We start from the raw sequence: 13,329 nt of genomic DNA, 5'->3' as shown, positions 1-13,329 counted from the left end.
CATTATGAAAGCTTTCGTTACATCTATTCCCTTCCTACCTGTCAACGATTACATTCACTAGGTAGCAATCCATCTGAATTACAGTGCTATTAAATCAAGCTCTGTTTCAACTGTGCCAGCTTGGAATCATGCTGATGAGGTGTGTTTGTCCAGTCCCGGTCCACTACTAGACTGCCCAGTGCCTCACCACCACCATGCCCAGCAGAGGTGTCTGTCTGTGGGGATGATGCGGCGGAACACGTGGGGCCTCTCCTGGAGCTCCTGGCTGTTTGGGGACTGGGAGTCGACTGACTCTCTCACAGGAGTTTAAGAGCTCCAGTTAGGAGTATGTTGTCCGGCCCCTCCTCCCCCACAGCCATCCATTACACTGAGAGGAATCTAATTACACCTCGCTTCACTCCCAAGTTGGACTTCACAGTTTTGCAAGCTTAGCACTGACAACTGATTTCATTAGGTTTGATTGTCCTTGCTGAGATCCCACTTCTGGGCCTAAAAGCTTTTTACACTTTCTCAGGTTCCTCTGTGTGTTGGTTTATTATGCCGACCTGTGTCTTTTTTATTAATCTATATGAGTGGAGTTAACAGAAACTGCTGAATACAAACGAAGGTGACATCATTTTACAAGCCGATTAAGAGACAAGAGGGAGAATAAAGAGAGAGGGAGATGAGGTGGGGTGAGAGAGAGGGAGGTGATGGTGAGAATAAAGAGAGAGGGAGGTGATGGTGAGAGTAAAGAGAGAGGGAGGTGGTGGTGAGAGTAAAGAGAGAGGGAGGGGATGGTGAGAGTAAAGAGAGAGGGAGGTGATGGTGAGAGTAAAGAGAGAGGGAGGTGGTGGTGAGAGTAAAGAGAGAGGGAGGGATGGTGAGAGTAGAGAGAGGGAGGTGATGGTGAGAGTAAAGAGAGAGGGAGGTGGTGGTGAGAGTAAAGAGAGAGGGAGGTGGTGGTGAGAGTAAAGAGAGAGGGAGGGGATGGTGAGAGTAAAGAGAGAGGGAGGTGGTGGTGAGAATAAAGAGAGAGGGAGGTGGTGGTGAGAGTAAAGAGAGAGGGAGGTGGTGGTGAGAGTAAAGAGAGAGGGAGGGGATGGTGAGAGTAAAGAGAGAGGGAGGTGGTGGTGAGAGTAAAGAGAGAGGGAGGTGGTGGTGAGAGTAAAGAGAGAGGGAGGTGGTGGTGAGAATTAAGAGAGAGGGAGGTGGTGGTGAGAATAAAGAGAGAGGGAGGTGGTGGTGAGAGTAAAGAGAGAGGGAGGTGGTGGTGAGAGTAAAGAGAGAGGGAGGGGATGGTGAGAGTAAAGAGAGAGGGAGGGGATGGTGAGAGTAAAGAGAGAGGGAGGTGATGGTGAGAGTAAAGAGAGAGGGAGGTGGTGGTGAGAGTAAAGAGAGAGGGAGGGGATGGTGAGAGTAAAGAGAGAGGGAGGGGATGGTGAGAGTAAAGAGAGAGGGAGGTGGTGGTGAGAGTAAAGAGAGAGGGAGGTGGTGGTGAGAGTAAAGAGAGAGGGAGGTGATGGTGAGAGTAAAGAGAGAGGGAGGTGGTGGTGAGAATAAAGAGAGAGGGAGGTGGTGGTGAGAGTAAAGAGAGAGGGAGGTGGTGGTGAGAGTAAAGAGAGAGGGAGGGGGTGGTGAGAGTAAAGAGAGAGGGAGGTGGTGGTGAGAATAAAGAGAGAGGGAGGTGGTGGTGAGAGTAAAGAGAGAGGGAGGTGGTGGTGAGAATTAAGAGAGAGGGAGGTGGTGGTGAGAGTAAAGAGAGAGGGAGGTGATGGTGAGAGTAAAGAGAGAGGGAGGTGGTGGTGAGAGTAAAGAGAGAGGGAGGTGATGGTGAGAGTAAAGAGAGAGGGAGGTGGGGTGAGAGAGAAGGAGGTGTTGGTGAGAATAAAGAGAGAGGGAGGTGGTGGTGAGAATAAAGAGAGAGGGAGGTGATGGTGAGAGTAAAGAGAGAGGGAGGTGATGGTGAGAGTAAAGAGAGAGGGAGGTGGGGTGAGAGAGAAGGAGGTGTTGGTGAGAATAAGGAGAGAGGGAGGTGGGGTGAGAGAGGGGGAGGTTGGGTGAGAATAAAGAGAAAGGGAGGTAGGGTGAGAGAGAGAGAGAGAGAGAGGGAGGTGATGGTGAGAGAGGGGGAGGTGATGGTGAGAGTAAAGAGAGAGGGAGGTAGGGTGAGAGAGGGCGAGGTGGGGTGAGAGAGGGTGAGGTGGGGTGAGAGTAAAGAGAGGGGGAGGTGATGGTGAGAGTAAAGAGAGAGGGAGGTGGGGTGAGAGAGGGCGAGGTGGGGTGAGAGAGGGCGAGGTGGGGTGAGAGTAAAGAGAGGGGGAGGTGATGGTGAAAGTAAAGAGAGAGGGAGGTGGGGTGAGAGAGAGGGAGTTGGGGTGAGAGAGGGAGGTGGGGTGAGCGAGAGGGAGGTGATGGTGAGAGAGGGAGGTGATGGTGAGAGAGAGGGAGGTGGGGGGTGAGAGAGAGGGAGGTGAGGTGAGAGAGGGAGGTGGGGTGAGCGAGAGAGGGAAGTGATGATGAGAGAGGGAGGTGATGGTGAGAGAGGGAGGTGATGGTGAGAGAGGGAGGTGATGGTGAGAGAGAGGGAGGTGGGGGTGAGAGAGAGGGAGGTGGGGTGAGAGAGAGGGAGGCGGGGGGTGAGAGAGAGGGAGGGAGGGTGAGAGAGAGAGAGGTGGGGGTGAGAGGAAGAGAGAGGGTTGGCAGGGGTGATAGAGAGAGGGAGGTGATGGTGAGAGAGGGAGGTGATGGTGAGAGAGGGGGAGGTGATGGTGAGAGTAAAGAGAGAGGGAGGTGGGGTGAGAGAAGGGCGAGGTGGGGTGAGAGTAAAGAGAGGGGGAGGTGATGGTGAAAGTAAAGAGAGAGGGAGGTGGGGTGAGAGAGAGGGAGGTGGGGTGAGAGAGGGAGGTAGGGTGAGCGAGAGGGAGGTGATGGTGAGAGAGGGAGGTGATGGTGAGAGAGAGGGAGGTGGGGGTGAGAGAGAGGGAGGTGGGGTGAGAGAGGGAGGTGGGGTGAGCGAGAGAGGGAAGTGATGGTGAGAGAGGGAGGTGATGGTGAGAGAGGGAGGTGATGGTGAGAGAGAGGGAGGTGATGGTGAGAGAGAGGGAGGTGGGGGTGAGAGAGAGGGAGGTGGGGGTGAGAGGGAGGTGGGGTGGGGTGAGAGAGAGGGAGGCGGGGGTGAGAGAGAGGGAGGTGAGGGTGAGAGAGAGGGAGGTGGGGGTGAGAGGAAGAGAGAGGGAGGTGATGGTGAGAGAGAGGGAGGTGGGGTGAGAGAGAGAGGCGGGGGTGAGAGTAAAGAGAGAGAGAGGTGAGAGAGAGGGAGGTGTTGGTGACACGGGGAGAGAAACGTAATCAACGAGAAGGACCCAGAAAGGATAGATGAGGACCTCAACACTCTAGGTGTTACCACAGTAACACACTCGTCTTCACTCTGGCACCTATCACAACCACCTGTTCCTTAAACAACATTTCAGCATCTTCACCTACAGGAATAATCTACTCCCAAATAACCAAAAATCTCCTAACCAGCTTTAGTTCTAAACAAACACTACACTTACATACACCAAATGAGACCCTTGGGTACCGTTCATTTCCAAAGTTTGCAACTCACTAATTGGCAAAAAAGAGCGAGCATGAAATATCAAGGTGAATCTTTATGGCAGTCCCAGATCGGCTGCAATTAGGCCGTTTGCAGTCTATGCAGAAAAGAATAGGGCCAGAGGGCCAGAGCCGTGTTAAATATGGATGGAGCTGCTGAGGAGAGTTCCCAGAGGAGTTGCAACATACACAACAGCCATTCTGCCAGCACACTACACGTTTCCACGTCACCATGCACATTCTGAGAAGGTTAAACACAGCAGATAGAACAGACGTAAACACAATGTCAGATGTTTCCATCCTGACCGTTGTCATCCTGACCGTTGTCATCCTGACCGTTGTCATCCTGACCGTTGCCATCCTGACCGTTGCCATCCTGACCGTTGTCATCCTGACCGTTGCCATCCTGACCGTTGCCATCCTGACCGTTGTCATCCTGACCGTTGTCATCCTGACCGTTGCCATCCTGACCGTTGTCATCCTGACCGTTGCCATCCTGACCGTTGCCATCCTGACCGTTGCCATCCTGACCGTACATATTAACATATTAACGTTGGAATAAAATTTGAGAATCAAGGAGTGTTGCTCTTCTCGTCTTTCCACTCTGACAGAACAGGCAGGCAGGCAGGCAGGCAGGCAGGCAGGCAGGCAGGCAGGCAGGCAGGCAGGCAGGCAGGCAGGCAGGCAGGCAGGCAGGCAGGCAGACAGACAGACAGACAGACAGACAGACAGACAGACAGACAGACAGACAGACAGACATATACAGTGAGGGAAAAAAGTATTTGATCCCCTGCTGATTTTGTACGTTTGCCCACTGACAAAGAAATGATCAGTCCATAATTTTAATGGTAGATTTATTTGAACAGTAAGAGACAGAATAACAACAAAATAATCCAGAAAAACGCATGTCAAAAATGTTATAAATTGATTTGCATTTTAATGAGGGAAATAAGTATTTGACCCCTCTCAATCAGAAAGATTTCTGGCTCCCAGGTGTCTTTTATACAGGTAACGAGCTGAGATTACGAGCACACTCTTAAAGGGAGTGCTCCTAATCTCAGCTTGTTACCTGTATAAAAGACACCTGTCCACAGAAGCAATCAATCAGATTCCAAACTCTCCACCATGGCCAAGACCAAAGAGCTCTCCAAGGATGTCAGGGACAAGATTGTAGACCTACACAAGGCTGGAATGGGCTACAAGACCATCGCCAAGCAGCTTGGTGAGAAGGTGACAACAGTTGGTGCGATTATTCGCAAATTGAAGAAACACAAAAGAACTGTCAATCTCCCTCGGCCTGGGGCTCCATGCAAGATCTCACCTCGTGGAGTTGCAATGATCATGAGAACGGTGAGGAATCAGCCCAGAACTACACGGGAGGATCTTGTCAATGATATCAAGGCAGCTGGGACCATAGTCACCAAGAAAACAATTGGTAACACACTACGCTGTGAAGGACTGAAATCCTGCAGCACCCGCAAGGTCCCCCTGCTCAAGAAAGCACATATACATGCCCGTCTGAAGTTTGCCAATGAACATCTGAATGATTCAGAGGACAACTGGGTGAAAGTGTTGTGGTCAGATGACACCAAAATGGAGCTCTTTGGCATCAGCTCAACTCGCCGTGTTTGGAGGAGGAGGAATGCTGCCTATGACCCCAAGAACACCATCCCCACCGTCAAACATGGAGGTGGAAACATTATGCTTTGGGGGTGTTTTTCTGCTAAGGGGACAGGACAACTTCACCGCATCAAAGGGACGATGGACGGGGCCATGTACCGTCAAATCTTGGGTGAGAACCTCCTTCCCTCAGCCAGGGCATTGAAAATGGGTCGTGGATGGGTATTCCAGCATGGCAATGACCCAAAACACACGGCCAAGGTAACAAAGGAGTAGCTCAAGAAGAAGCACATTAAGGTCCTGGAGTGGCCTAGCCAGTCTCCAGACCTTAATCCCATAGAAAATCTGTGGAGGGAGCTGAAGGTTCGAGTTGCCAAACGTCAGCCTCGAAAACCTAATGACTTGGAGAAGATCTGCAAAGAGGAGTGGGACAAAATCCCTCCTGAGATGTGTGCAAATCTGGTGGCCGACTACAAGAAACGTCTGACCTCTGTGATTGCCAACAAGGGTTTTGCCACCAAGTACTAAGTCATGTTTTGCAGAGGGGTCAAATACTAATTTCCCTCATTAAAATGCAAATCATTTTATAACATTTTTGACATGCGTTTTCTGGATTTTTTTGTTGTTATTCTGTCTCTCACTGTTGAAATAAACCTACCATTAAAATTATAGACTGATCATTTCTTTGTCAGTGGACAAACGTACAAAATCAGCAGGGGATCAAATACTTTTCTCCCTCACTGTACATACATACATACATACATACATACATACATACATACATACATACATACATACATACATACATACATACATACATACATACATACATACATACATACATACAGATGGACAGGCAGGCAGACAGTACAGACAGCACAGGCAGACAGTACAGACAGACACACGTACAGACAGCACAGACAGACAGGACAGGCAGACAGACATACATACAGACAGACAGACAGACTGAGACAGTACAGACAGACAAACAGGACAGTACAGACAGACAGTACATTCAGACAGTACAGACAGACAGTACATCCCTCTCTCATTTTCTCTCTTTCTGGTCCTCATCCTCCAACACCACCGAACAGTGCTTTTTCATCCTATGTTCTGTTGTCTTTTCCCCCAGTTCCCAGAACACATATGAAACATGCAGAACCACTCTCCATTCTGTCCATCTCCAGCGAGATGATCTACCGATACTTCACTACCATGTAGAGATTAACATGCCACTGCTGACTCCAGTCACTTTGTTATCCAGCTGTTTTCCTTTCAGCTGTCCCCTCCTGTTCACAACTAACACTAAATGATTAATCGCCCATATTATTCCTGACGCACATTTCATTAAAGGAGAGAGATACTTAATCCATTGGTTGCTCTTGAACTTTTATTCTCATGCTCGTGGAAAACTTGAAAAATCACAAACTCAGTTTCACATCATTTGAAATATACTGCTCAAAAAAATAAAAGAACACTTAAACAACACAATGTAACTCCAAGTCAATCACACTTCTGTGAAATCAAACTGTCCACTTAGGAAGCAACACTGATTGACAATAAATTTCACATGCTGTTGTGCAAATGGAATAGACAACAGGTGGAAATTATAGGCAATTAGCAAGACACCCCCAATAAAGGAGTGGTTCTGCAGGTGGTGACCACAGACCACTTCTCAGTTCCTATGCTTCCTGGCTGATGTTTTGGTCACTTTTGAATGCTGGTGGTGCTTTCACTCTAGTGGTAGCATGAGACGGAGTCTACAACCCACACAAGTGGCTCAGGTAGTGCAGCTCATCCAGGATGGCACATCAATGCAAGCTGTGGCAAGAAGGTTTGCTGTGTCTGTCAGCGTAGTGTCCAGAGCATGGAGGCGCTACCAGGAGACAGGCCAGTACATCAGGAGACGTGGAGGAGGCCGTAGGAGGGCAACAACCCAGCAGCAGGACCGCTACCTCCGCCTTTGTGCAAGGAGGAGCAGGAGGAGCACTGCCAGAGCCCTGAAAAAATGTGCATGTGTCTGCTCAAACGGTCAGAAACAGACTCCATGAGGGTGGTATGAGGGAACGACGTCCACAACACCGTGCAGGATGTTTGGCATTTGCCAGAGAACACCAAGATTGGCAAATTCGTCACTGGCGCCCTGTGCTCTTCACAGATGAAAGCAGGTTCACACTGAGCACATGTGACAGACGTGACAGTCTGGAGACGCCGTGGAGAACGTTCTGCTGCCTGCAACATCCTCCAGAATGACCGGTTTGGCGGTGGGTCAGTTATGGTGTGGGGTGGCATTTATTTGGGGGGCCGCACAGCCCTCCATGTGCTCGCTAGAGGTAGCCTGACTGCCATTAGGTACCAAGATGAGATCCTCAGACCCCTTGTGAGACCATATGCTGGTGCGGTTGGCCCTGGGTTCCTCCTAATGCAGACAATGCTAGACCTCATGTGGCTGGAGTGTGTCAGCAGTTCCTGCAAGAGGAAGGCATTGATGCTACGGACTGGCCTGCCCGTTCCCCAGACCTGAATCCAATTGAGCACATCTGGGACATCATGTCTCGCTCCATCCACCAACGCTACGTTGCACCACAGACTGTCCAGGAGTTGGCGGATGCTTTAGTCCAGGTCTGGGAGGAGATCCCTCAAGAGACCATCCGCCACCTCATCAGGAGCATGCCCAGGCATTGTAGGGAGGTCATACAGGCACGTGGAGGCCACACACACTACTGAGCCTCATTTTGACTTGTTTTAAGGACATTACTTCAAAGTTGGATCAACCTGTAGTGTGGTTTTCCACTTTAATTTTGAGTGTGACTCCAAATGCAGACCTCCATGGGTTGATAAATTGGATTTCCATTGATTCTTTTTGTGTGATTTTGTTGTCAGCACATTCAACTATGTATAGAAAAAAGTATTTAATAAGATTATTTCATTCATTCAGATCTAGGATGTGTTATTTTAGTGTTCCCTTTATTTTTTTAGCAGTGTATATACACCCTCTGGAGAGTAAACAACTTTATTTATATGCAGAAGAGATACTTTCCAAAATGTAATACTCATACTGACAACATCTTCAACAAGTATACATGGCAAATGTGTTTCTCAGGGCAAACCTTACTCAGTGGAAAAATACAAGGGAGAATTTTCATTTTATATCTGTTAATAGAGGTAGTAAGGATGGATGGATGGATGGATGACTTAATAGAGGTAGTAAGGATGGATGGATGACTTAATAGAGGTAGTAAGGATGGATGGATGACTTAATAGAGGTAGTAAGGATGGATGGATGGATGGATGGATGGATGGATGGATGGATGGATGGATGGATGGATGGATGGATGGATGGATGGATGGATGGATGACTTAATAGAGGTAGTAAGGATGGATGGATGGATGACATAATAGAGGTAGTAAGGATGGATGGGTGGATGACTTAATAGAGGTAGTAAGGATGGATGGATGGATGACTTAATAGAGGTAGTAAGGATGGGTGGATGGATGACTTAATAGAGGTAGTAAGGATGGATGGGTGGATGACTTAATAGAGGTAGTAAGGATGGATGGATGGATGACTTAATAGAGGTAGTAAGGATGGGTGGATGGATGACTTAATAGAGGTAGTAAGGATGGGTGGATGGATGGATGGATGGATGGATGGATGGATGATGTAATAGAGGTAGTAAGGATGGATGGATGGATGACGTAATAGAGGTAGTAAGGATGGATGGATGGATGGATGGATGGATGACGTAATAGAGGTAGGAAGGATGGATGGATGGATGACGTAATAGAGGTAGTAAGGATGGATGGATGGATGACTTAATAGAGGTAGTAACGGTGGATGGATGGATGACGTAATAGAGGTAGTAAGGATGGATGGCTTGATTAACTGATGTTTCTGTTTCCCTAACAGAGAACAGACCCTACACCAAGCCTCCCATCGTGTACTGAAAGAACTCCAGCTCCTCCAGACCTGACCCAGGGCTGCCACTGCTGGCTACCCCAGAGACAGAGCCCTTGGCTGGAAGAGAACGAGCGGAGAAGAGGGGCGACTGAAGGGAGGAATGGATCCCCTGAAACTCATGTACAGGACTGCAGAGAGGGTGTGGTGGGGTGAGAGGTAACACTGGAGTAGCTCTTTTTGCTGCCCCATCATCTCACTCCAGCTACTTGTAAAATCCCTCTATTTTACTTGTTTGAGAAAAAAAGAGTAAGGACCATTGAAAATAAAACGTGGATTTTTCTCTACTCCCTGTGAAGCACATACAGAAGCCTATCCTCCTTCCCTATCCTATTTCTCTCCAAGCTGATTGCCTCTCATTATTATTATTGTTATTAATTATTAGTATTATTATTGTTGTTAGTTGTTGATTCCTCAAATGCCCCAATATGTCCCAATAGCACAAGTCTTGCAGCGCATATATAGGATAATTTCTTCTTAAAGCTTGAAAATCTGAAGGAGGATATGAAATGTAACATTCAAGACAAAATGTGCTTCTCTTCTTATATCACCTCTTCTTCATCAAGTAAAAGAGACTGAAACAGTTTCTGAATTTCTATGCTTTTTCTCTTTTGTCCTCTTTTTTTCTGAAAAATGTCACTGCTTTGTGTTGACTTGGGAATGTGTCCTGTCCCTGAACTGAATGTGTCCTGTCCCTGAACTGAAGGTGTCCTGTCCCTGAACTGAATGTGTCCTCTCCCTGAACTGAATGTGTCCTCTCCCTGAACTGAAGGTGTCTCCCTGAACTGAATGTGTCCTCTCCCTGAACTGAATGTGTCCTCTCCCTGAACTGAATGTGTCCTCTCCCTGAACTAAGGTTTAGTGAATGTGTCCTGTCCCTGAACTAATTGTCCTCTCCCTGAATGGAATGTGTCCTCTCCCTGAACTGAATGTGTCCTCTCCCTGAACTGAATGTGTCCTCTCCCTGAACTGAATGTGTCCTCTCCCTGAACTGAAGGTGTCCTGTCCCTGAGCTGAATGTGTCCTGTCCCTGAACTGAATTTGTCCTCTCCCTGAATGGAATGTGTCCTCTCCCTGAACTGAATGTGTCCTGTCCCTGAACTGAATGTGTCCTCTCCCTGAACTGAATGTGTCCTCTCCCTGAACTGAATGTGTCCTCTCCCTGAACGGAATGTGTCCTGTCCCTGAACTGAATGTGTCCTCTCCCTGAACTGAATGTGTCCTTTCCCTGAGCTGAATGTGTCCTGTCCCTGAACGGAATGTGTCCTCTCCCTGAACTGAAGGTGTCCTGTCCCTGAACTGAATGTGTCCTCTCCCTGAACTGAATGTGTCCTGTCCCTGAACTGAATGTGTCCTCTCCCTGAACTGAATGTGTCCTCTCCCTGAACTGAATGTGTCCTCTCCCTGAACTGAATGTGTCCTCTCCCTGAACGGAATGTGTCCTCTCCCTGAACTGAATGTGGCCTCTCCCTGAACTGAAGGTGTCCTGTCCCTGAACTGCGTTGTTTGTGTTTACTGAAAGCTCAGTCTGGATATAAAGAAAGAGATATTGAGGCGTATCCTAGATACCTTTCCCCACTAATGGTTTCTCAGTTCAAATGTTATATTGCTGTTTAAAGGACAGTATTACAGTAACCCCCGTTCTGTTCCCCCCTTTGTTTTTAAAGACATGTAAAAATGCTTTAGCATTGGCTATTCTGACGTCGTAATTAAGTGGATACATTTGTTGTCAAGAAAAAAAAACGTAAGTAAAATGAAATACCCCAATGCATATCCGATGCAAGCATGCCTGTAGATACAACACTGGTAAAAAAAAAGTTACACTTGCTGGTTTAAAAAACATGCCAATTCAAATATATTTTTTACAATTTTGGGAATTTAATTATTACCATGATCACAACCAGGCAGCTATTTAGAATTGTTGACCTTGTTTTAATGATGATATCACATCACAGCCGTGCACAAAACACACACAATGACAAACATACTTCTGGACATCTTGCTAGATTTTTTTTGGGTTGTTGTTTGGTTTTGTAGTAATAAAGATCTAGATTCAGATATTTTGTTGCAGTCTTCTGTGCCCTCTGGTTTACAACTTCCTGTGGTTCTCAGTTGTGCATCTGTTTGAGGTAGCAAAAACATGCACAGAAACTCTTCTCCTGTGTGAGTGAGTGCGACACTAACGCATGTTCCTGTAGTGCAGGGTAGGGCCACAAAACAATGGAACTCATCATGAGGGTCCGCAGTGGCTCGTGGGTCTGTGTACCCACAGCTATGTACCCCCCCTGTGTACCCACATCTGTGTACCCCCTGCAACTACTCATTTTGCCATGGGGTGGAGACAAATGTTTGCAGTTTTTAATATGATATCTGATGGTCAGTAATTTGACCATGCTTACTAAAGTTTAGATAGCTGGCCGCTAGACTAAGTTACCAATGTAAAACAAATGTTAGCTGACATGGCTAGTTGAGTGACTGCTGATGTACACTGCTGATGTACACCCAGACTTGCGTGGCTGATGTCTTGTGCGGACCCTCTGTAGTGCCTTGCGGTTGGAGGTCAAGCAGTTGCCATACCAAGCGGTGCTGCAGCCAGTTAAGATGCTCTCAGTGGAGCAGCTGTAGAAATTTTTGAGGATCTGAGGGCCCATACCTAATCTTTTCAGCCTCCTGAGATGGAAGAGGCGTTGTCGTGGCCACTTTACGACTGTGTTGGTGTGTTTTGGACCATGGTAGATCCTCAGTGATATGGATAGGATGAACTTTAAGGTCCCAAGGGGATTATTGTCTTAGACACACAGTACTGCTGTATACAAAATAGACACATTACACACTCAACATGGTAGATATACTGAGTACTCCAAACATTAAGAACACCTTCCTAATATTGAGATGCACCCCCCTTCTTCTGCCCTCAGAACAGCCTCAATTCGTTGGGGCATAGATTACAAGGGGTCGAAAGCGTTCCACAGGGATGCCGGCCCATGTTGACTCCAATGCTTCCCACAGTTGTGTCAAGTTGGCTGGATGTCCTTAGGCTGGTGGACCATCCTTGAAACACACAGGAAACTGTTGAGCATGAAAAACCCAGCAGCGTTGCAGTTCTTAACACAAACCGGTGCACCTGGCACCTACAATCATACCCCGTTCAAAGGCCCTTAAATCTTTTGTCTTGCCCATTCACCCTCTGAATGGCACACATACACAATCCATGTCTCAATTGTCTCAAGGCTTAAAAATCCTTATTTAACCCGTCTCTTCCCCTTCATCTACACTGATTGAAGTGGATTTAACAGTGACATCAATAAGGGATCATAGCTTTCACCTGGATTCACCTGGTCAGTCTTTGTCATGCAAAGAACATGTTTTAATGCTTTTTAATCTCAGTGTAAATTGCACGTTACCCTCATCATCATACACTTCTCATATAGCCACATAAATAAGAAGGAAGAGGAGGGGGAAGAGGAGGAGGGGGAGGAGGAAGAGAAAGGGGAGGAGGAGGGGGGAGGTGCTTTCCACTTCAATTAGAGACAGGCCGTTTGATCTGCTTCTGATTGCCCTTCCCCACTTATAGCTTTATGTAAAGTAGTCAAAATACTTCATTAATGATCAGTGATTTCTTTAATGAAAAGACAATTGCTGTGGAGTGCTATTTGATCAGTGAAATTAAAATGAAAAATGTGCATTTTCATTATAAAACCTAGAATTTGATTAAGACTAACAAGGAGAGGATAATCAAACAAGGAGTTCCAACCTTGATTTGTGGGGCAGTGCTTTTTCTTTAGTATAATCCATAAAATCAAATCCATGTCAATTAAAAATGTTGTTCTCTGGTATGAAATATAAGCTGAATCCTGGATCGCTGTAACTTAACCTCTCTGCAGAGGAATTGTCTGGACAGATCATGCCACAGTAGCCCTGACCAATCGACAGTCTGTCATCAATACACAGACAGCCTGCTTTTTACCTACACAAGGCTCTCCTCAGGTTATCGCTTTACTCCAGTATTGACTAGTACAGCAAAGCTGTTTTCTGCTGTTCTCCATCTCTCAAATGTCTTCCTCAGGGTTATGAAGAGGTGGTGATCATGCTGTGAACGAAGGAAAAAAAATGGGAGAAATACAAAGCCTGTTCCCTTCCCACCTGACAGCATCTAATCAATACAGTATAAATCA

At 47.2% G+C, this 13,329-nt stretch overlaps 1 protein-coding gene across 12 annotated transcripts in view; it reads left to right on the top strand.

Moving 5' to 3' along the window:
• The window catches only part of LOC106592083 (dachshund homolog 2), a 312,801-nt gene extending 301,589 nt beyond the window's left edge, over positions 1-11,212 (top strand). For all 12 annotated transcript variants that reach the window (XM_045690137.1, XM_045690135.1, XM_045690138.1 and 9 more), the window contains 2 exons: positions 9,107-9,926; positions 10,152-11,212. In XM_045690137.1, coding sequence (XP_045546093.1) covers positions 9,107-9,144 — 38 coding nt within the window. In that variant the 3' untranslated portion in view covers positions 9,145-9,926; positions 10,152-11,212. The remainder of the gene's footprint in view (positions 1-9,106; positions 9,927-10,151) is intronic.
• The last annotated feature ends 2,117 nt before the right edge of the window (positions 11,213-13,329 follow it).

This window comes from Salmo salar, chromosome ssa11 (genome assembly GCF_905237065.1).
Source record: "Salmo salar chromosome ssa11, Ssal_v3.1, whole genome shotgun sequence".
NCBI classification, from domain to species: Eukaryota; Metazoa; Chordata; class Actinopteri; order Salmoniformes; family Salmonidae; genus Salmo; species Salmo salar.
Note: the sequence above shows the minus strand (reverse complement) of the source record. Positions and strands in the feature narration are given on the sequence as shown.